Source organism: Drosophila bipectinata, chromosome 4, assembly GCF_030179905.1.
Source record: "Drosophila bipectinata strain 14024-0381.07 chromosome 4, DbipHiC1v2, whole genome shotgun sequence".
NCBI classification, from domain to species: domain Eukaryota; kingdom Metazoa; phylum Arthropoda; class Insecta; order Diptera; family Drosophilidae; genus Drosophila; species Drosophila bipectinata.
Genome location: NC_091740.1, coordinates 13,840,898 through 13,864,642, shown reverse-complemented (window position 1 = coordinate 13,864,642; position 23,745 = coordinate 13,840,898). Strand labels below are relative to the sequence as shown.

At 37.1% G+C, this 23,745-nt stretch overlaps 1 protein-coding gene across 8 annotated transcripts in view; it reads left to right on the top strand.

Moving 5' to 3' along the window:
- Hcf (Host cell factor) overlaps positions 1–23,745 on the top strand; it is a 124,460-nt gene that overhangs the window by 5,519 nt on the left and 95,196 nt on the right. For all 8 annotated transcript variants that reach the window (XM_070282473.1, XM_043213368.2, XM_043213370.1 and 5 more), the window contains one exon: positions 9,258–9,446. In XM_070282473.1, coding sequence (XP_070138574.1) covers positions 9,258–9,446 — 189 coding nt within the window. The remainder of the gene's footprint in view (positions 1–9,257; positions 9,447–23,745) is intronic.

Genomic DNA, 23,745 nt, shown 5'->3' with positions numbered 1-23,745 from the left:
AACATTTATATGGCAGCTATAGGATATAGTCGGCTGATCCTTGTAAAATTTGGTAGGTTGTATTATTTTGTGCCAAGTTTCCAGTCCCTACCTCAACTAGAAGTATTTTTGGCCGCTCTCCCCATACAAGCCGCATCACTGTGTGATGGTGTTTTATTGATTAAGTGGCTGTGGGTTACGTTGGTGTGGCCTAGTCTTAATCGAGTGAATTTAATTGAGTCTGCTTAATTCGTGGTTAATTTTGTTTGGTTGAGAAATTTTTTCCGTTATATCCGAGAATTCGTTTCCTATGATCACGCAGTGTCCAGGGACCCATAGTAGCAGGACTTTTTTTTTTTTTAATCTTTAAAATTTCTCCTATGGAGGTGGTGCAGAAACTTTAGCTTTTGATTTTTCCGATCTCTTATAAAGCCTAAAGGTGGTGCATATTGCAAATTTCGTTTGCGTTGAAAGCGATTCTTATTGCTGAGTGGTAAATTGTTTTACCTTTCTTAGTGTGGTTTTAGGCGTATTTCCATATATGTGTAACCCGTAGTCGATTTTAGACATGATGGATTTGACCACGTATAAGATAGACATTTGATTACGTTTTTTTTTGGCTAGTTCTAGAGTGAGGTTTTCTACATTTGTAGATTTTGGTTACTTTAATTCAGTGGTGGGCAAACTCTCATTTTACATAGCACGCGAGTATAGGGTAGGAAATTCTGCCGCAGCGCTGCCGGCACACTGACAGTGCGATCACTCTCAAATTTTTTTTGGAAGCTCTCTCATTTTGATTCATTTGACAGCCCAAACTAAAGCATAGTACTGAGTTGACGAAAATCCGCTGTTGAAATTCTGATAGCGATTTTGCACTTTATTCGGCTGCCGAGGTAGTGTGACCAAAACAATGAAGAAATAAGGTAATACTGAACAGCTGTTGTTTGTAAACAAAAAACAAATAAGCAAAAATGAATTCAAAACGATTGGATGTTGGTGTTTTGTTTATGTATTTCGCCGCTAAGGAGCTGATTAAGAAATAGAAAACTGGGTCAAAATCAAAATCCAAATCAATCACAAATCATTTCAATGCCATTTTATGGCATTAAAATGCCCCTTCGGGACGGCCAAATAAATCTTCCCCAATTTCCTGGATGAAAGTAACTTAATACAAAAAAAAAAAAAAAAAAAATGCCCCTTGTGGGTCAAATCTCATATTATGGGCTTCGTCTTGACCGCAGAAATTCATTTTAATTTGTCCTGGCGCGTCGAAAATGTTTCGGGCCGACTATTTTTTTGTTTGGTCAATTGACCCTCCATGTCACACCTATAAAAATAAATTGTAATATTTATTTTAACACCCCGAGAGCAGCTGTTTTTTTTTTTTTGATCCGGCAACACCATTAAAATCGATAACAAAAATTTTCGTCAACTCAGTACCCGCAAAATCCAGAAGGCAAAAATTTCTTCTTCTTTCCTTTTTTACACCGTTTTTTTTATATGGAGTTTGACAGCTGTCACTCGTTGGACAGCGGATTTTCGTCAACTCAGTACTATGCTTTAAGCCTAGTACTGAGTTGACGAAAATCCGCTCTTGAAATTCCGCTTGTGAAATTGCACTTTATTCGGCTACCGAGCTAGTGTGACCAACAAAATTAAGAAATAAGGTAATACTGAACAGCTGTTGTTTGTAAACAAAATAACAATAAACAAATATGAATTCAAATCAATTGGATTTTGGTGTTTTGTTTATGTATTTCGCCCCTAAGAAGCTGATTAGGAAATAGAAAACTGTGTCAAAATCAAAATAAAAATCAATCACAAATCATTTCAATGCCATTTTATGGAATTAAAATGCTCCTTGCGGGTCAAATCCTATATTATGGGCTTCGCCCTGACCGCACTAATTAATTTCAATTTATCCTCGCACGCCGAAAATTTTTCGGTCGGACAATTTTTTTCTTTCAAATTTTCCCTCCATGTTTTAGCTCTTCAAATAAATAAAATGATTTATTTCAAGACCCAAAATCAGCTGTTTATTTTTTTTGATCCGGCAACGCCATTCAATCGAAGACCTAAAATTTTTCTCAACTCAGTACCCGAAAAATTTAGAAGACCAAAAATTCTTCTTCTTTTTTTTTTATACCGTTTTTTTTATATGGAGTTTGACAGCTGTCAGATTTTGAAGAGCGGATTTTCGTCAACTCAGTACTAGGCTTAAAAATCAAAATTTTTCCACTGAGGAAAATTTTTTCAGAAATTGGGTTGGAAAAATTTTTTTTCATGGAGAATATAGATAATGAAGCGTAGTTTTTCATTTGTTTAAGGGGAGGGTAAGGTATTAAATATTTTTTTTTTCCATTTTTTTTTTATTTTTTAAATTGAATGCATAATATCTGAAGAATATTGTGTCAAAATTTCAAGTCAATTAAAGCAAAATTGACGAAGTTATTAGTTATTGACGAAGTTGCTTATTAACGTTTTACACTGGATTTTTTTGTGTTTAAAACTTTAAAGCGTTTTTCCCACAACTCACGTTTTCAAAGTCGGTGCCCCTCATAACTTCAAAACTACTGCACCGATCCTTTTGAAATTTTAAACACTATTTCTGTACATATTTTACGAGGTAACGCTGTCGAGTTTTTTTTTTTTTTTGTTCATAGTTTTGATTTTGCAATGAAAAATTAACCGATTTTTTCCCAAAAAATTGAGTTTTTCACTTCAAAGTCTTCGAAAAAATTAAAAAATTGCAATTTTCAAAAAACCTTTACAGCGTTACCTGGGGCGAACTATTATCTAACGAATGAATTTTCATTTTTTGATTACAAATGATCCAGCACCGAGTTATGAGGGGCACCGCAATTCAACTTTTTTTGGCGACACGTCCGGACAATTGCTACCATTGCCATATTTTTAAATATTTTTTTGTAAAAATTTGATAAAACATTCTTCTAATGTCATACTTTAATATACCGTGGGTTGAATAAATAAATTTTAACTGTGTCGTCAGGAAAAAAATCACAAAAACATGGCTTTTTTCGCATGATTTGACCTTACCCTCCCCTTAAGAAATGTTGCTAGCAAAGCTTTTTTAAAATAAAATACTCAATTTTAGTGCCCATTCCAACTTTTGAATTAACGAAAAATGAAATAAAAAAATACGTTTTTTTCGCTCAGTGAATTCTCTGCTCTCATTGTTTTTCTCTGCTACGCACACACACAAATTTTAAACATGTGTTAGTTCTGCTCCCCACTGCTTTAATTCAAACTATTTTGAGGGAAGTGACATTCTGTAGGTCGGTGTTGTTGGATTGCAGTGTGAGGCAGCAGTTTTATTTCTTCAGATATGCAAGTGTCTGCACTTGCTGGTTGAAAGCGATACGCGAGAGTTTAGCACCATTGATTTTTTGATTATGACTTGGACCATTGATTTATGTCGTTTAGAAGTGGGTCTAAGTTGAGCCTGTTTTGTATTTTTCCTAGCTTGTAAGTTAATGTGAAGTCTTCTGCGTATCCAGTAAATTCGATTTTTTTATGATTAGTTATTATTTTATTTAGTTGGTTAACAAAGGGTTGTCGTTTTCATTTAGCAGAGCTAGAGGGTCAGAAACCGATTTTCCTTTCTAGTATATAAGTCGTAATGGTCGGGATCGGTCGACTATATCCTATAGCTGTCATATAACTGATTGATCGGAAATGGTATAACTTTGGTGTTTTAACTTAAATCACTTTATAACTTTTTTAACTCTTAAAACTTTTAAGAGTTAGAGAGTTCGGATTTTACATGAGTGCTGTGTTTGGCAAAATAATAGACATTTTTTTTCTCAAGGAAAACATATGATGTGTTTGTTTTTTTTGTACTTAATCTCTAAATAACAATCTAATTAGACGAGAAAAATTCAAAGATAGCGAAAAAATGTTCAATTACCTCTTAATTTTTATTTTGATCCTTATCTATGTTCTAATCGTACGTTCGCGACCCAAAACATAATTTAAGGGGTTACGCCACCCTGAAATTTTCAAAAAATTTCAATTTTTACCTAATTTAAAAGATTATATTCTTGACGTCCCCGAAGACAATATCTTGATAATTATGGAAGTTATGTTCATTTGAAGTCGGCGCGGCAGGAGGGCACCTAAGACACTTCTTTTTCTTCTTTTGCGTTTTTCTCGAAACCATTTTTTTCAAGACGGTGGGCATGATAACGCAAAAACTGTTCAACCGATTGACTTGAAAATTTAAACACATCTTCTTACATAGATTTTCCATAGAGTAACGTAGGATTTTTTCGATCCAATGGATAGACATTTTTTTATGCAATTTTTAGTACGAAATTTGTGGTCCAAAAAATTGAGTCAATTTTTGAAGTGCTCTCATTTGCGTAATTTTTTTTTTTTCTTAAACGGCTACGTCACTCTGTTTCAAATTTATCACTTTTAAAAAAAAAATTTTGTTTACTTGTTTCCTATGAAAATTGACACGTGAATCATGCCCACCATCAAGGAGCACTCCGGAGAAACCGATGATTGCCGATGTTCATATCTCCGCCATTTTGCATTGAAAACAAGTTTTTTTTAGAATTTATAAAGCTCATTAGTTGTATTGAATAGAAATAAAAGTGGAAAAATCCTATCTCAACTAGTTTAGTCACAAGAAATTCCTGAAAAACCGTCCCGTTTCCACGCGGTCAGGGTGGCGTAACACCTTAATTGTAATTGCTTCGCATTAAGTGAAAGCAGGTGGATGAAACTTCATGTGTTAAGCCATTTTAGTATTAACTATAGAAATTTAAAAAAAAAAATTCCGACTCTTTCAAACAAATTTCTTTATATTATTTAAACTTTGCAAACTTTGCACACACCCTTCTATCCTTTGCACGCAGTATATAAGTCGGAACGGCCGGGATCGGCCGACTATATCCTATATATATATAATAAATTCTTTCTCTATGTTACATTTATCCACACGACTACAATAAACCCTTGTACCCTGCGAGTATACCCTACGGCTATAAAAAGTTTCTATCGAATTTGACGAGACCCAACGCGTTGACGTTGCCAATTCGTCAAAAAAAAAACAGTTGTATTAATTTGTGGCGGGGCTGCCAAGACACTAAAGAACCCTAAACACTAATCAACACTAAAAGAGTTAGAAAACAACACTAGAACTGTTTTTAACTAACACTGCACTATTGGCGCGTAAACAGAACTTTTTGAAAAGGCTGTTTAAAAACCGCCTACCGCGAGGTAGGAAGAACTACCGAAGCCGCTCCGGCAGTAAAGATAGCCGTGCTAGCACGTGCCGTTCGCAGCGCCCCCATCAACGCGGAGATAAAGGTCGTATCGGCAGCGATGAACCGGTGCGACGAGCTGGTAGTGGCCTCATTGCTTCGGGTGGCCGAGTTGGAGACTAGGCTCACCATGCCCACGATGCCTGGACCGTCGAACCACGTCGACGCTGCGCAGGCCGGACCACCAATAGCCCCGGTGCCGGTCCCCCGTACCAAGGTGCGGGAGAGTTGGTCCTGCGTCGTGGGTGCCTTCTGTGCTATGAATATGGATGAGCAAGTTGTATGTGTAGCAGGTGACTTGTAAGCGTGTTAAGTGGTGGACACTTGATTTGAAGACCCAGCAACGGTTCCTCCGATCTCTGCGGAAAAGATGGGCTCGAAAGGCCAGAAGGTCCGATGCGGAATGCTTGGCCCAGCTTAAAGATAAGTTACATACTCGGACAAACGAGTTTTAATTTTTATACCCTTGCAGAGGGTATTATAATTTTGTCCAAAAGTGTGCAACGCAGTGAAGGAGACATCTCCGACCCTATAAAGTATATATATTCTTGATCAGGATCACCTCCTAAGTTGATATGAGCATGTCCGTCTGTCTGTCTGTCTGTCGTCCGTTTCGACGCGAACTAGTCTCTCAGTTTTAAAGCTATCGTCTTGAAACTTTGCACACACCCTTCTTTTCTTTGCACGCAGTATATAAGTCGGAACGTCCCGGATCGGCCGACTATATCCTATAGCTGCCATATAACTGATTGATCGGAAATGGTATAACTTTGGTGTTTTTAGAGTTAGAGAGTTCAAATTTGACATGAGTGCTATTTTTGGCAAAACATTACGACATGCCAAATTTCATAAGGATCGGCCTATAGCTGCCATATAACTGAACGATCGGAAATGACCCAACTTTCGTGTTTTTGAAGATAGAAAGCTGGAACTTGGTACAGATTCTATTCTATATACAGATTTTTGGTCAGTTCATCCAACCTACCAAATTTCATAAGGATCGGCCAACTATATCCGATGTTTGCGACATATATCCAGTTTCAACTGCAAGGGTATATCAACTTCGGCTCCGCCCGAAGTTAGCTTTCCTTTCTTGTTTTTTTTTTTTTATAAGATTTGAAAGTTTTATTTACAATCTGTCCTCAGTTAGGAACAGTTATTAATACAATAATCACATTTTTTAAGTGAACCTTGACAATAGGAGTTTGATAAATACAATTCATGAATCTAAAAAGTTCATTTAGTAAATTTATTAAATCCAGTGGATATTTCCTCTTGAGTCTTCTGGTGGTGGTGCTGCTGTCCAGCAAATTGGTGGTACATGTGTGATGTCGTGTTAGCTTGTCCTTGTATTTAGCGGCGAATCTTCTAACTTCAGCGCTGCCTGTAGGGATGCCCAGTTGAGCATGAATAGTCAAATTGTCATAGTAAGGATGAGCCCCAGACAGCGTCCTGAGAGCTCTGTTCTGTGCCAGAATGAATGACTTTCATATTGCTTGGACTCGCTGTGCCCCACAGTTGGATACCATACGACCAAACTGGCTTTACTATTGACTTATATATTAGTAGTTTTACCCTCAGCTTCAGGGTTGACTTTGTCCAATCAACTAGTAAAGGTGTCGCAGCTTTTCCTGTACTTGCATTCGTTTGCCCAGTAGATGGGTCCTCCATTTCAGACGCCTTAAGGTAAATGTAGTTTGGGCGGACATGCTTGCCGAGACTAGGAAAGTTGTGTCGTCTGCATATGTTGCGGCTAGCAAACCTCCTTCATCTATAACAGGCATATCTGCTGTGTATAGTGTGTAGAGTATTGGACCAACAAAACTGCCCTGCGGGACACCTGCTTTAATGGGCCTATGGGCCTAAATGACCTGTCATTCAAATATGACTTGAGGAAGGCGTAATGCTCATGGGGTACGCTCCTTTTTATTTTCATTAGTAGTCCTGGATGCCAGACCCTGTCAAATGCCTGCTTGACGTCAAGGAAAACTGCGCAACAATATTTCTTCTCCTCCAGGCTGTTTAGAATCTTTTGTACAATCCTGTGGCATTGCTCCGGGGTGGCGTGACAACGCCTGAAACCAAATTGATGGTCTGGAATCAAGACAGCCTTGTCTAATACAGTCTGAAATCTGCGTAGAAATACTCTCTCAAGTAACTTGGATAGTACTGATATTAAGCTTATCGGCCTGTATGAGGCAAGATCAGCTTGAGGCTTTCCTGGCTTCGGAATGAAGATGACCTTCGCCTTTTTCCAGTCAGAGGGGAATGTGTCTGGATCTTTAGGGGCCATGTTGGCCTTGGCCAACATTCTTATATGCCGGGCAGCCTTTGTAGAAGGCAGGATGATGTCCGTGCCAGTGCACGCATTTTGCCGCTCCTTTTTGATTCTTCCTGCACTCGCTTGGGCTGTGTTCTTCACATCATTCGACACAGCGATGCTGCAACTTGCAATATCGCTGGCTATGACCAAATCCTTGGCAGCGTGGGGGTTCCACCGTGACCACAGAGTGGCAGACTTTATTCACACTAAAAACCTCTTTGTGGTTGCTAGACGGCTCTAGATTAAGAAAAAATATAGGTAGCGGATTTTTAGAGATGTGCCCTATGGCATTGTGCACATCACGGACTGCATGTCCTTGACGCCGGAAGTCCTCCTTGATATCGTCTAAGTCGGTGGAGTGGTGGATTCTCTTAACTACAACTATGTAGGTTGTAGTTACAACTTTCTTGGGCTGGAATGTATAGTACCTTTTTTTCGGCGCTATTAAGCTGGGATTTAAGGGCAGAGTACGGGGGGTCTCGCCAGTCCATCGTGTTGCTTTTGACCGCGATTGGCCGCAAGATTGTGTAAATAAAAGTAGTTTTATAATTGTTTGGTTTTTGAAAAAATGTTTGATTTTTTAACAAATAATAAAACAATAAGTTAGGTTCAAAGCCTATTAAATGAAGATGCTAACATATGAGCACAATCCCTGGGGTCATGTTTACAAAATTCTGCGAGAGTGTGACAAGAATAGGGACACAGGGGTGTGTGCCCTACAGGTAGGAGGCCAAGTGCTTACAACCTGGAAGGACTGTGTGGAATGCTTGTTGTCCGAACTAGGGCGGAGGAAAGCTCCTGACATGGATGGGTTAATAGCGGATATTTGTACAAGTGTCTGGAAGGCGATTCCGGATCACTTGTATGAATTGTATGCAAAGTGTGTGAGTGAGGGGGTCCTTCCAAGTGCGTGGAAACTTGCAAAAGTTCTGGAGCGAGCGCTGGTGGAACGGCTGCAGGAGAGTGTGGGGAGTCAATGTCTGATAGGCAGTTTGGCTTCCGGGAGGGGAAAATTGTGAAAGACACTTAGAGGTATGTTAAGGCTTGACGACTCCAGCATAAGGTATGTGAAACAAGTGAAGTAGCTGGGCTTGACCGTTTAGGAACGGTTATTCTTCACACTATACCTTGCCAGTATTAAGAACCAGTTGGTGGGTGCGGTTGGGAAATTGCGCCGAGTTTTGAGTAATGAAGGGTGCCTCATCAGGAGAGCGGTCCGCACTATGTAAAGTGACTTATTTTTGCTTGCGGAACAAGTAGAGCGAGATAGTATCGTCTGTTGCTGGCAGTGCGAAAATTTGCAGTGTGCAGCGTGTCATATTGTTGGGGAGTATGCCTGTGTGTCGCACTGTCTCTACAGAAGCAATGAAAGATTTTTTTGGAGCAGTTCCCCTTGAGTTGGAGATACGGCGTCAAAGCTCAAGAAGGGGCGGTCATTGCTGGAGAACGAATGGCTGTATCTTGAAGTGTCGGGAGGGAACGAGGAGAGTTCAAGGCCCAGTGAATTCGGAGATGACTGCTTCAGTGCGTTGCACACTGTTGAATAAAATTATAATAACCCTTGCAAGGGTATAACTAATAAAATCAAAATACATTGTTTTTCTTATCTATCTAATCAAAAATATTCACTTTCGGCAATAAAAAATTTTCCAAAATTTTTTTAGATTCCATGACATGGTCCAAACCACGAACACTTGGACAGCCACCATTACCACGTTCTTTGCATAGCTCGACGATGATCGCTAACAAAATGTATGTATTTGGTGGCTGGGTGCCCTTGGTTATAAATGATTCCAAGTCGACAACAGAGAGGGAATGGAAATGCACAAATACGCTTGCCGTACTTAATCTTGGTATGTAAATTAATTTAGATTTAGGATTAAAAATACCTTTTGCAGTCTTGGCCCGATTGGGCCTGTGACATTGGCCCGTGACACGTATGCTTTTTACGCATACAGCACATTTAATTTCATGAAACTTACCGAAGTAAGTTCGTGAAAGTTCCCCCTCGTGAAAGTAAAATTAGACTCGCGAGACCCATCCCAATGAAATATAATTAGATAAATCGGTTTGAATTTACACATCCGACAGCAAAAAATCTCCAAGCATAGTATCACCTGCTCCATAAACTTTAGGCTCCCCTCTGGACCAAAGTCCAGAACAAAGATAGGTTCCATCACCCACAGTTTTCGCGGTACACCTAAGGGAAGAAATTGTATTTTAAAAAATTTTTGTATACCCGGTATTTGTAGAATACAAGCACCAACATATAGACTAGACCTGTGGAAGGCAAAACGCACACATGTATAACATTTTTTCTGGTTGTATTCTGGTTGGTTCTAAATTCAAAGTATAAGAAGAGCAAATGAGAAAGTTTCTAAAAAAATTCGAGCGTGCTCACACTGTCAGTGTGCCGGAAGCCCTGCGGCACGCGTGCTATGAACAATGAGAGTTTTCCCACCACTGGACTACACTACTCATTTCATACGACAAAAAAAGGTGACGAAATTTCTTGCGACAAGCGGGCATCAGCAGGCCCCCAGAGAGAATCTTTCTCTCTTTCTTACGCTTATATTGTCATTGAAAGTTTTCTGTTTTTCAGTCAATGAAAGAAGCCCAATGAATAAGGTTGGTCTGCGCTTAGATCGATTGTTGTATGTATGCGTATTTACACATTTACATACACGGGCGCATGTTTCCGTGCGATTTCGTTTTGAAGCCAGCACACAATTTTTGATTTTTGTAATTTTTCAGGCTTGCTACCCTAAGAAACTTGGCGTATTCATTATTAAGTAATGAGTAATGAAAGTAGGGTTGTTGGTTTTTAAAAAAATATCGTATTGATGATATTTGCAGTGAAAAAAATATCAATCGATAATATTAAGAAATATCACATAAAAAAATCGATATATCGAGTATTTTTGATATTTTTTATGGTCAGCTAAAATTGAAAAAAGGTTATTTGTAAATTTAAAAAAGGTTTTAATATGTGTTTTCATCCGCCATGAACTGCAAATAAGAGCTATTTTTTATTTAAAAAGTGAATTTAAAAAACAACAAATATTTATACCCACTCTCAAGCAACTTTTATTTACGTTATTTGAAATAAAAAATAACAAAATTATTAAGGTCATTGTATTCAAATTTAATTATAAAAAAACTTAATATAAAAAAAAAAGTTTTTTAAAACTTAATTAATTTATGGAATATGTACTAAATAATGCTAATTACCTAATTATCTTATTAAATGCTCCTAATTACTCTTAATTACAAAACAAATCTTTCTTCAATGATTTAAAAAAAACTCTTTCGGTTATATGCTGGTCTGTCATTCGACTACGGGAGTCACAGACAATACATTTAATGGCAGAAGCCAACCGTTCAGATGGAACCGTACTTCCAGGCGTAATAAGATAACTTAATGCCAATTTCTGGCTTAAGAGTGACCAAACATAAAATATCGGAAATACCAACTCAAAAATATTATTATCGACTATTTTTGCCCAAAAAATATTCCGATAATAATATTTTTTTAAAAGAAAATATATCGATATATTGATATTTTGATATATTTCCGACATCCCTAAATGAAAGTAATTATTAAGTAATGAGTAATGAAAACAAAAATATTTTTACTTGTTTATATTTAAATATTTAATCATTCATTTTATATTTGTTTAGGAATACGATTAATTAATTTTTATTAATTAATAATAATAATAATTCACCTTTGTGAATTTGTTTAAATATCGTTGTATAAAAGTTTTATAGATAAATTTTTCAATTTTTTTTTGCATTATTTTGTTCAACAAATTTTTTTCCAAGAACTGAAAGGTAAACATAAAATTTGACTATCAACCGTTTGTTTTTTTTTGGAAGCTCTGTGGCAACTTGGTGTACACAACGAAATAATTAATTGAGCTGATCATATCAGTTTTCGTCGTTGTGTCTAACCAGTCAAGTCTGTAGCTGTAAAAAGTCTGTAAAAGTTACTTTTTGATTGAAAAATAAATAAAACAAGTAAGATCTGATGACAAATTAGTTTCTGTAATCTAAGTTTTCGTTTATTTTAGTAACAATGCCTAAACAAAAATATCTTTCGGATGAAGAGCGAGTCAGAATATTGGCATATCGTGAAACTGGGATATCTTTGCGTAAAATCGCATCGAAAATGGAAAGAAGTTTTTTCACAACTCAAAAGTTTCTAAAAGATCCTGTTAATTATGGTAAAAAGCCACGTTCAGGGCGCCCACCCCTTGTGCAAGATCGCACTAAACGGCGAATAAAATATTTGGCGGTTGAAGAAAACTTGAGCGCTGCTGAAATTTGCCAAGAACTAACCCTTCCAGTTTCAAAGCGTCGAGTCCAAAAAATTTTACGAGCAGATCCGTTCATTTCATATGAAAAAAAAGTGTCAAATGCCAACTTCTCCCACGACACAAAACTTCCCGCATGCAATTTGCAGAGAGGCTTAAATTTTAAGACCAGGAATGGAAAAATATTGTTTTTAGCGACGAAAAAAAATTTAATTTGGATGGTCCAGATGGCTATCAATATTATTATCGCGATATCAGGACCCCCAAGCAAGTTAATGTGTCGCGCAATTTTTAAGGTGGTTCTCTTATGGTATGGGTAGCTTGGATTTGCAGGAAAGAGTCCGAAAAATATCTGGAGCTCCTTGACGATGCTCTTATAATTTTGGTGAAAAATTTTTCGGGAATTCTTGGACATTTCAGCAGGATAATGCTGCCATCCATGTTTCAAAATACACAAAAAGTTTTTTGAAGAAAGAAATATTCCAGTTTTGCGCTGGCCTCCTAAAAGTCCTGATCTAAGCCCGATCGGAAACCTTTGCGGAATCCTGTCCAGCAAGGTTTATGCGCATGGGCGGCAATTTGGCTCTTTAAAGGATTTAAAGGAAGCTATTGTAGCTGAATATGACAAAATGTATGGATTACTTCTTAAAAATTTGGTGAATTCAATGCCAGACCGCATATTAAAGGTTGTTAATCATAATGGAAGACATATTTAGCTTATCCCTCTAGGCCCCAATTGTAGAAATATTAAAAGAAATAAGTTGGGTAATTTTTTTTGGGATAAAATATAGCTTTTAATTTCAAATATGACCTCAAGAAGTTTGTACTAGTCTTAGTTTACCTGTAAATCGAACAAAGGTAAATAAGTGCCTCAAGGCACTCTTGGGGCTTTAAGTAAATTTTTTCGTACATGATTTTATTCTAATTTTTGATTATGGTACTCAAAGAAACAATTTTTATTTGCCGTACAGCACAAGTGCAAATTACATTTTGTGCACCTTTATTGTGTTTGGGATTTCTTGCAGTGCTTGCACCATCTTTTGCCACTGTCTCGACTCATCCAAACAGGAAAATGGTTGACTTCATCAAACCGTACATCTGAAACTGGATGCTTTGATTTTTCACCAACTGTGAGCGATGGCTTTGAAGATCTCGGTGTGGATGGGGATTGCATGGTCCAACCTGGTTGTGCAATTCGCTGGGATGATGGTGACGGAAATTTTCAATCATAATCACGGAATGTGCGACCGCGTTTACGCTTGCATTGATATGCCACTAAGCCAGCAGCAATTGATTCCCGAAACTCCGGAAGCTCCAACAACTTGTCTGTGCTCTTGTTTTCTTTTTTAATGCGCCTGTATAAAACATACGCATTTGTTGCTGCCATATCAACCAAATGGTAAAAAATTCTTGTCATTGCATCTTGTGTTTTTGCTCGAATATGATAACGACCCATAAGCCCATCAATGAGGTCAACACCGTCCATGTGGGCATTATATTCCCGAATAATTTGGGGACAATCAACCTCAATATGTCTTTTAGATTTCTTGTCATAACGAGCTATCTTTGCTATTCCTTCATTTGTATTTAATTTCAAAAATGGCTTAATACCAACATAAGTTGATAGCAAGCAAACGGCTTTATTGTCTTTCCATAACACATTTGTTATATCGATGCCAAATGACGAACCGACATACTCAGTCGAAAAACCTCTCGGCTGTTTCCTGATCGAAATGTCATTCGGAAGCTTGCAATTTGGAATGCGATTAACACGCACTGTTCCTAGGCTATATATCCCTTTAGCACGCAGATAAACCATCAACGGTAAAGAAGTGTAAAAGTTGTCAAAATAAATGATGTAGTTTTTGAAACTTTCTACCGTTTTTGTCAGGCGTACAACAATGTTTGCCGACGGTCCAAGATCTGGATGAGCAGGCAAGATAACGTTGTCACCTGCACCACTATAAATTTCAAACCGGTAGGCATAACCAAATGAGTCGCACAACACAAACAGCTTAATACCCCACTTATGCGGCTTATTAGGCATATACTGCCGAAGGTGGTGTCTCATTTTTGTGCTGCACATTTGTTCATCGACGCAGAGTCGTGCTTGCTTTGGCACGGAGTCAAACCTCTGGTTAAGGTGATCTAAAAACGTACGCGTGCGATACAGTGAATCGTATCCTGGCTCACCTTTCTGGATTCGCTTGCTCTCATCCCGCAGTGAAAAGTATTTTTTGATTTCCTCAAACTTGTTTCGCGACATGGTGTGTTTTATAGGTCCTAATGCATTTATACCCCAGTAGCTTTTTATATTCGAGTATCGATAAATTGACATGTAAATTAAAATTCCAATGTAGTGATGGGCATCGTCAATGCTGAATTTGAATTGATTGTTTATGTTTTTCGTTAGTGCTGACCGAATGGTTTCTTCAACAATCATATTCATAATCTGTGAATCGAAGAAGTAACAGAAAATCTGCAAAGGTGTTGCAAGTTCCTTTATACTATCTGGGAGTGAAGAATCTCCCCGAAAAGCTATGTCGTTGACATGTAACTGCATCGACTGCTGCCTCCATGTTACCTTAGTTGGCACCTTGTTTATTAATTCAACACCTGTTCATAAATTAATTACTTATTTTAGTACCACTTTATGATTTAGATTTCTTACCGGCACAATTAAAACCACCAGAAGAAGGCTCAGATGTACACACTGAATATTCAATTGTCGGCAGTGGTGAACGAGGTCTCTTTTACAGGATTTTGGGTATTTTCTAGCTGCTGTACGTTTTCCTTGACAATATCTCCGCTATTGTCTATAAATGAAATAGTTTCGGCGTCCTCTAATGCCGCGTTAAGTGATTCTACTAAATCCAAGCTGTCTTCATCGTCATCACTAGAATTACCCAAGAGTTCCTCGTCCGTTTCAACATCATTGAACAAATCCAGCAACTGTTCATCGGTCAACTCGGATAATTTAAACCGTCTACGCATTCGACCTGCCATTTCGGTTTGTCTTCAATGAGAAACCATTTAATAAACAGAAACAAACACAAAAATTGCATGCAATTGTGAAAAAAGCGGTGTTTGTAAAAGGTCGCGTGGTGTCCCAACAGTGCCTCAAGGCACTTATCACAATTTCACCGCTGCAACGCACTTGTTGTATAAAATTGCTTATATACAACTTGATTTGGATAATATAATATCTTACCTTCAAGAAAAATAATTTTTATTTGGCTGCTTTGAAGTTATTTAACTTTTATTAATTAACATAAACACACTACGCATCTCACAGCAATTTTTGCACGCGAATGCATGATGCATGTAAAAAACACAGAAAAAGTACCGTTTTAAAGCTTCGGAGAGCTATGAAAGCTTCCACTCATAAGTTCACAATTTTATTGTAAACTGACAAATATAATTCAAATTATTAAAAGTTGTTTCATTTTTTAGATAATACAAATTATATAATAAGTGCCTTGAGGCACTCTTGGGTATTAGAGGGTTATAAAGATAATAAAACAAACAAAACCTACTTCTATTAACATTATTCTAATTCGATCAGTTCATTTATTTCGTTCTAAAATAAATTACATTATTTTTAAGAAAATGTTCTTATAATTTTTTTAAATATAAACAAATGAATCTGATTAGGTTATTTTGTAAATTAAAAATTAAAATTAAACTTATTTTAAAATCATAGAGAATTTTGTTTTAATAACAACTTTATACGGTGATAAGGTGAATTATTTCGCAGACCTTATGTAGATGAATTTTTATTAAAAAGGTATACTTTCAACAAACCGAATCCGTTGAAGTTTTTTTTAATCTATAAGTCATTTGAAGAACTAACAGAATATATAATAATAATAACATGATTTTATGGAATCTTATAAGAATATGTAATTAAATTTAAAAAGTCCATCGAAAATAAGTATATTCCAATACATAAGTTTATTTGGCTTGAGTAAATTGGGATTAATTGACTGTTCTTTAGAGAAAAACAAGAAAGGAAAGCTAACTTCGACCGGAGCCGAAGTTGATATACCCTTGCAGTTAAAACCGGATATATATCGCAAACATTGAATATAGTTGGCCGATCCTTATGAGAATATGATAATATAACCCAATTTATAGTAATACAAAATTTAAAATAAGTCCCAAACTTCTTTCTTCAAAAATACCAAAGTTGGTAGGTCGGATAAACTGACAAAAAATATAATCTGTACCAAGTTCCAGCTTTCTATCTTCAAAAACACGAAAGTTGGGTCACTTCCCTCTCTTTCTTTCAAGCGAACGGTCGTGTTTTTTTGTGCGCACTGCGTTTATGACAAATATTGGTAAACCGGTGTTTACATACTTTGTGAATTAAATCTTGTGAATCTTAACAATCTTAAAGCCTAAAACAGCCAAGTGTGCCGATTTCACTGCATCAGTTTCGGATGCCATTTCCCGTAGGTCTGGTATTCATTATTGTTGTGAAAATTGTCGTGCTGTGCAAGGCGTAATGAGGTCGTTCATGAGGCAGACCAAAAATGGATTTAAAGAGCTGATCACTGGTTTTCGTAAAATCAATGAACAGCTCTGTGCGCTTGACACTCAATTTAGTGGCCTTTAGCTGCTAAATGAGTCCCCTAAGCGTAAGAATTGGTATTCCACAGTCCGGACCACCGGCACCGACTGATGCTGCAGTTCTCGTACCTGCGACACCAAAACCCTTAAAGGTGATTCCTCCATCGAAACATATATTTGTTTCTCGGCTTGCCCCTGATACTTCAGAGATTGATATCTCGGCTTATATCAAAGTCAAAACTAAAGCCGATATAAAGGTGGAGAACATAGCTAAATTTAAATATAATTATACAAGGCGCACGTCTTCTTTCAAGATTCGTGTGCCCGCGCTGATGTTCAAGACGATTTGTTCTCCCAGTTTTTGGCCAGAGAATCTTTTCGTCCAAGAACATTAGCCTAGTTCCGTGAAAAAAAAAGTTAATAAACCAGTGGAAGTGAGACTTCCCAATATCGGAACCACTGACCAACCCTCCACCTCTTCTTTGGCCACTAACCCAAAAAACTAGTTTCCCCACTAACTCTTACCTATCAGAATACTAGGGGGCTACGTAGCAAACTCCCCAAGCTATATTCTGATAGTTCTTTCTTTGCATCCCATATAATAGCATTTACAGAAACTTGGTTAAATCCGGAGATCTTTAGCTCCGAAGTTTTTCCAAGTAAGTACACCACTTTTAGACGGGATCGATCTCAGCGAAGAGGAGGTGGAGTCCTCATTTCGGTAGACTCTACTTTTGCTTCTGAAGAGGTGAAATCCCAAGAGTTTGGTGACATAGAATTTATTTGCGTTAAAATCACTATGTCCGTGAAAGCTTTATACATTACATGTTCATATATACCTCCTATTTCTGAACCGCCCACATATTGGCAGCATTTGTCCGCTATTCGATACGTCTCTAATCTTATGACGGATCGTGACCAACTCGTAGCGGTGGGCGACTTTAATATCCCAGAATTAAAGTGGTCCAACGTCGATAACTCACCATCTTTGTCACTTATAACTTACCATGACTTCACCGCGGGCATGTTTAACATGTCCCTAGGTCAGATCAATCATGTTAGAAATTCGCTAGGTCGGCTCTTAGACTTTGTATCTGATCCTGATGGTACTGCTCTCTCCAGAGCTTTTCCCCTTTCAACCACAGAGGATCCATATCACCCCACGCTGGAGGTCTCAATCGAAACCACTCCTGGTATCGATCAGATATCTCCGAGCGTGGTAAATAAGATTCGCTGTTTCCGTAAAGCTGATTTTCAGAAACTTAATAGCCTTATCGATACATTTGACTGGTCTGATATTCTGGCGTGCACTGATCTTAATGTCACTTTAGAAAAATTTTATTTTACTTTAAATAAATTTTTTGACTCATGTGTGCCTTGGAAACATCCGTCCGCTTCAACAAATCCTCCTTGGTATACAAGGTGCCTCACTAACCTAAAAAATAAAAAAAATAAGCTTTTACTTAAATATAAAAAAACCTGCAGTAGTGTTGATTTCTCAAGATACCTACTAGCTCGATCGATTTTTACCGTGCATAACGCTGAATGTTATAGGAATTATATTGACCGCTGCCGGATTCAATTTACTCAGGATCCAAAGCAGTTTTATAATTTTGTAAACACTAAGCGTAAACACGTATCTTTTTCACCTCTGCTTACGTTTGAAAATTCCTCTGCGACTTCGGATCAGGCCATTGCCGATCTATTCGCAGAATTTTTTCAAACAACTTATTCTTCTCCTAAATTGACTAATCAGCCTTATGCATATAACATTCAAGCAGCAAATCTTATTTTCTGTCCGTCTTTTTCTGAGAATAACTTATTATCTGGTCTTTTAAGGGTAAAACCCATTTATTCGCCAGGCCCCGACGGAGTACCAGGCTGTGTGCTAAAATACTGCGCCAGGGCTCTGTGCAAACCTCTTCTAAGACTTTTCAACTTATCTTTGGAAACCTCGATTTTTCCCCTTAAGTGGAAGGAATCATTTATAATTCCCCTACATAAAAAAAGTAAAAAGTCCGATGCTGCCAACTACAGAGGCATCTCTAAGTTGTCGGCAATTCCAAAGTTATTTGAAAAATTAATTACCCCTCATTTGCAACACCTTTGCTCTTCGATTATCACTCCTTGTCAGCATGGCTTTATTAAGCGTCGCTCCACCACCACAAACTTATTGGAGTTGACATCCTTTGTCATAGATGGCTTTTGTAAGGGATATCAAACCGATGTAATTTACACAGACTTCAGCAAAGCATTTGATTCAGTTAACCACTCACTCTTGTTGAGTAAACTGAATATGCTGGGTTTTCCTAAAGACCTCTTGACGTGGATCTCCAGCTATTTAGATGGAAGGACACAAAGAGTCTTATTTAAAAACATACAGTCCCGTCTGGTCCGTGCTACATCCGGCGTCCCTCAAGGAAGTCATCTTGGCCCGTTATTATTTACGCTTTTTATAAACGACTTGCCCCCTGCTTTAACGAACTCTCTAGTTCTTATGTATGCAGATGATGTAAAGCTTTGTCTTCAGTACAAATCCATCTCTGCCCAATGCAGTCTTCAGTCTGACCTTGATAACTTTCAAAAATGGTGTTTGGCTAATGATCTAATACTTAATGGATCAAAATGCAAACATATGTCTTTTTATCGTTCTTGCCCTCTGCAAGCTACTTATTCTATTAATGGGATTGCCTTAGAAAAATTAACCCAGGTTAATGATCTCGGCATCCTATTACACATCAAACTTAAATTTTCCGACCATATTTCCTTAATGGTTAATAAGGCTAAAGGAGTCCTTGGTTTTATCAAAAGGTGGTCAAAAGAATTTAATGACCCCTATATAACCAAAACATTATTTATTTCCTTGGTCCGTCCTATACTGGAGTATGGTTCATGTGCCTGGAGTCCCCAATATGGAGTACATAAGGACCGCATAGAATGTTCGCACTTAGAGGACTATACTGGGATCCAAATCTTCAGCTTCCATCCTACAGTAGCATACTTTTACTTATAAACTTACCTAGCTTAACAAATCGTAGGACAATGATCGGTGTAGTTTTTCTGCATAACCTTAATAACGGGGATGTAGATAGCCAGCATTTACTAACACGTTTAAAATTTAACATTCCTAATAGAAGGACTCAAAACTTTAGTCCTCTGTTCCTTAGCCGTTGTAGTTCGATATATGCACTGCATGACCCTTTTAGGGTATTATGTTTGAACTACAATGGTCTCTACTCTATTAAATCTCTTTCCTGTCCCTCTAACTTAAAATATAGAATTTTAAATTTCCTTACTAACTCCTCTTAGCTTAAATTTCAAATAGCTTAATATGTACTAACAAATCGTTTCTCGAGCGCCCCTCGGTCGTCTGGGCCTCTAAGCTTCTTTATGATGAATACAGGAATGCTAGCTGATGCTCTTATTGATGCACAAGCCATATCAAAATTCTGAAAGACCGCGAAAAAAAACACTTTGGTGTTCCTGAAAATAGAAGTTTGAGACATTTTTTATATTTTGTATTGTTATGAATTGGCAATTTTTTAATTTTTTAATTTTTGGCAAACTAATACGACATGCCAAATTTCGTAAGGATCGGCCGACTATATCCTATAGCTGCCATATAACTGAACGATCGGAAATGACCCAACTTTCGTGTTTTTGAAGATAGAAAGCTGGAACTTGGTACAGATTATATTCTCAGTTAATCCGACCTACCAAATGTCATACCGATCGGCCGACTATATCTTATATCTGCCATATAACTGAACGATCGGAAATGGGTTTTGGTTGAAATACCAACTTTGGTATTTTTAAAGATAGAAGCTTGAGACTTTTTTTTTTTAGATTTTGTATTGTAATAAATTGGATGTTTGCGATATATATCCGGTTTTAACTGCAAGGGTATATAAACTTCGGCTCCGCCCGAAGTTAGCTTTCCTTTCTTTTTTTTTTTTTTTTTTTTTTTTTTTTTTTTGGAAAATGCATCCACATATACTTATTTTTCTGGGGTATTTTCCGAATCAATAAATTTCATACTGAGATAGGAACAGGGCATAGATACGTCCGTATAATACCTAATATAAAAGAATCGTATAATACCTATTTGAGGTCTGCATGATTAGCTTAAAAACGACATTCAAATGCACAACCTTGAAAATGAATTGAGTGAGACGAAAATTAATGATTGAGTGAGTGCGACTGTGTAGGTCTCACTCGCACAACATTCGGGGGATGAATACCGAATTGAATGAGTTAGAGTTACAGGTCGCATTCGAGTTGTTTCGAATGCATTCTAGAATGTTCGATACAACTATGCACATTTGCCTGTATTTTTAGACGCTGATAATAAAATAATTTAAAAGTGGAAGTAAGTCATTGCTTTTTTTTCAGAAAAATTCATTATTATGCTGTATATTTTATATACATATTTTACTGTTATGTATGTAAAAATATTTTTAATATTTATAATATAAATATATATTTTATAATATATATAAAATAATTTAATTTGGAAAAACCTAAGAAAACTAAAAAAAAAACACTAAGAAAATAATAACAGTTAAAAACCATAAGTAAAAAAACTCTTTCATCATTATTCACCTTTCGGTCAATTTCCTCATTGTTAAAGAAGAATTAAAAAAGCGTTTTGCTCAAGAAAAGAAAATAAATGAATGCATAGAGTGTGTTAAAAACCATTCGAGACATTCCAAAAGCACTCTTTTTACTTCCCACCCCAACTCACTCTGTTTCAAAGCAAGAGAATGCCCATGAGTTAGAATGCTCTCTCTGTCTCTCACTCCCTCTCACTCAATTCGTTGTGTCTCTTGCACTCATTCATTCTATTCCATTCGGATGTATTCTATGGCTGAGGCAATAAGAATGTATTCCTGCACCCCTCTAATACCTACATATATCAAAAATTAAAATGTTGAATTTGACAAAAAACCAATCGGTCAAAATAATAGTAGTGAAAACTTGCAAGACATACCACAGCCTAAATAAATTTTGTAAAAATTTAAAATCGATTGATTTTTGTAAAGTAATATTAAAATCATTTATTTTTTTTTATTTTTATTTTATTTCTTTTTTTTTTGTCGGTAAACTATTATTTGTGCTTCAGTTAGGTTAAAAGCCTTTTCAAAAGTCCAAAAAAGTGTCATGTCCTCTAAAAAAAGTATCTAAAGCAGGGGTGGGCAAGCCTATGGCTCCTCGGGCTCTCAAGGCTTCCCCCTGTTATTCGTAATTTTTGGCGCCAGCAAATCGGGCCAGACGATCGAGTCGCGCGGTCAGTGAGCCGTGAAGATTTACAAAAAACAATGCTACACAAATTTTGAAGCAGGTAGCGAGCCCGACCCCGCGGTCCCGAGTTTGCAACAACAATTATTAAGGGTCCGTTTGCGCACAACGCGACGACAACCATCGCGAGGGTGGTGGTTGTTGTTGAATTTTGTTGTTTGGCCGAGCTGCGGCTCTGACCGTTAGATTTCGTGCCCACCACTGATCTAAAGTATCACTTCGCTTAAAATTTTTGAGTAATTTTATCTATGAAATTATTTTCTTTAATTCCCCTTCCTACTGTTCCCAAACTTAAAATATTTATACAATTTTGTTTTTACAGCCTTAGGAGACACAATTGACTAACATTTCCCCTGCCCCATTAGAAGGTTTACTGTCCTTTTCGACATATATTAAGTAGATCTCGCATTTATTATACTAGCTCATATTTGTCTTTCATTTTTAATTACTGTTCTGGATCAACCACTTGGGCTGGTCTTGAATTTTGTACTTGGGCTCACGTTCTCCCTTCCTGTATTAAATTTTAAATCACATTTCGCCTCTCGGCAGGACAGTTTTTGGCACGTTTGGAAAAGTCTGCTGTAGAACATCCTAAAGTATTATTTTAACTCAAAAACATTACTTAAATAAAAATAAATTTAATTAATATCAAACTTTTCTTTGGCACTGCTATTATTTTGACCCCAACTGTATATTAAACAAGAAAGGAAAGCTAACTTCGGGCGGAGCCGAAGTTTATATACCCTTGCATTTAAAACCGGATATATATCGCAAACATCGGATATAGTTGGCCGATCCTTATGGGAATAGGAATATATAATCCAATTTATTACAATACAAAATCTAAAAAAAGTCCCAAACTTCTATCTTCAAAAATACGAAAGTTGATATTTCTACCAAATACCATTTCCGATCGTTCAGTTATATGGCAGCTATGGGATATAGTCGGCCGATCCTAATGAAATTTGGTAGGTTGGATCAACTGACCAAGAATTAAATCTGTACTAAGTTCCAGCTTTCTATCTTCAAAAACACGAAAGTTGGGTCATTTCCGATCGTTCAATTATATGGCAGCTATAGGATATAGTCGGCCGATCCTTATGAAATTTGGCATGTCGTATTATTTTGCCAAAAATAGCTCTCATGTCAAATTTGAACTCTCTAACTCTAAAAACACCAAAGTTATACCATTTCTGATCAATCAGTTATATGGCAGCTATAGGATATAGTCGGCCGATCCGGGCCGTTCCGACTTATATACTGCGTGCAAAGGAAAGAAGGGTGTGTGCAAAGTTTCAAGACGATAGCTTTAAAACTGAGAGACTAGTTCGCGTAGAAACAGACAGACGGACAGACAGACGGACAGACGGACAGACGGACATGCTCATATCAACTCAGGAGGTGATCCTGATCAAGAATATATATACTTTATAGGGTCGGAGATGTCTCCTTCACTGCGTTGCACACTTTTGACCAAAATTATAATACCCTCTGCAAGGGTATAACAAAAATGTATAGTTAAAACAAAGAATGTAAATAATATTAATGCTGTCCGCTCCCTTAAAAGTTATTCATCGCAAGGGAATGTAGGCACCATCAGCATGAACAATTAAAAGGTACGGCATTCTGCGATCAATTTTAAAACATTATAACCATCTGTACGCAGTTGCAAAAACGACGATTACCGTTTAATATCATTGGAACTATCAGCCATATAGGTTGGTAGTAGACAATTACAAGACAATTTTTGAATTTTTGGTTTCTGACGATTTTTACGACATGTAGAAAAGTGCCAACGGGGTTCCGGATTTGGGCATTGGTCTTCGTTTCCCTGTTTCCTGCTTCCATAAATGCCTCAACATTTTTGAAATTTTTAAAAATGATCTTTTTAAGAGTTTTCTCAGCATGTGCAGATAAGAACGGGCTTGGAGTCCATCTAACCCAGACCGAACTTTTTCTATTCAAC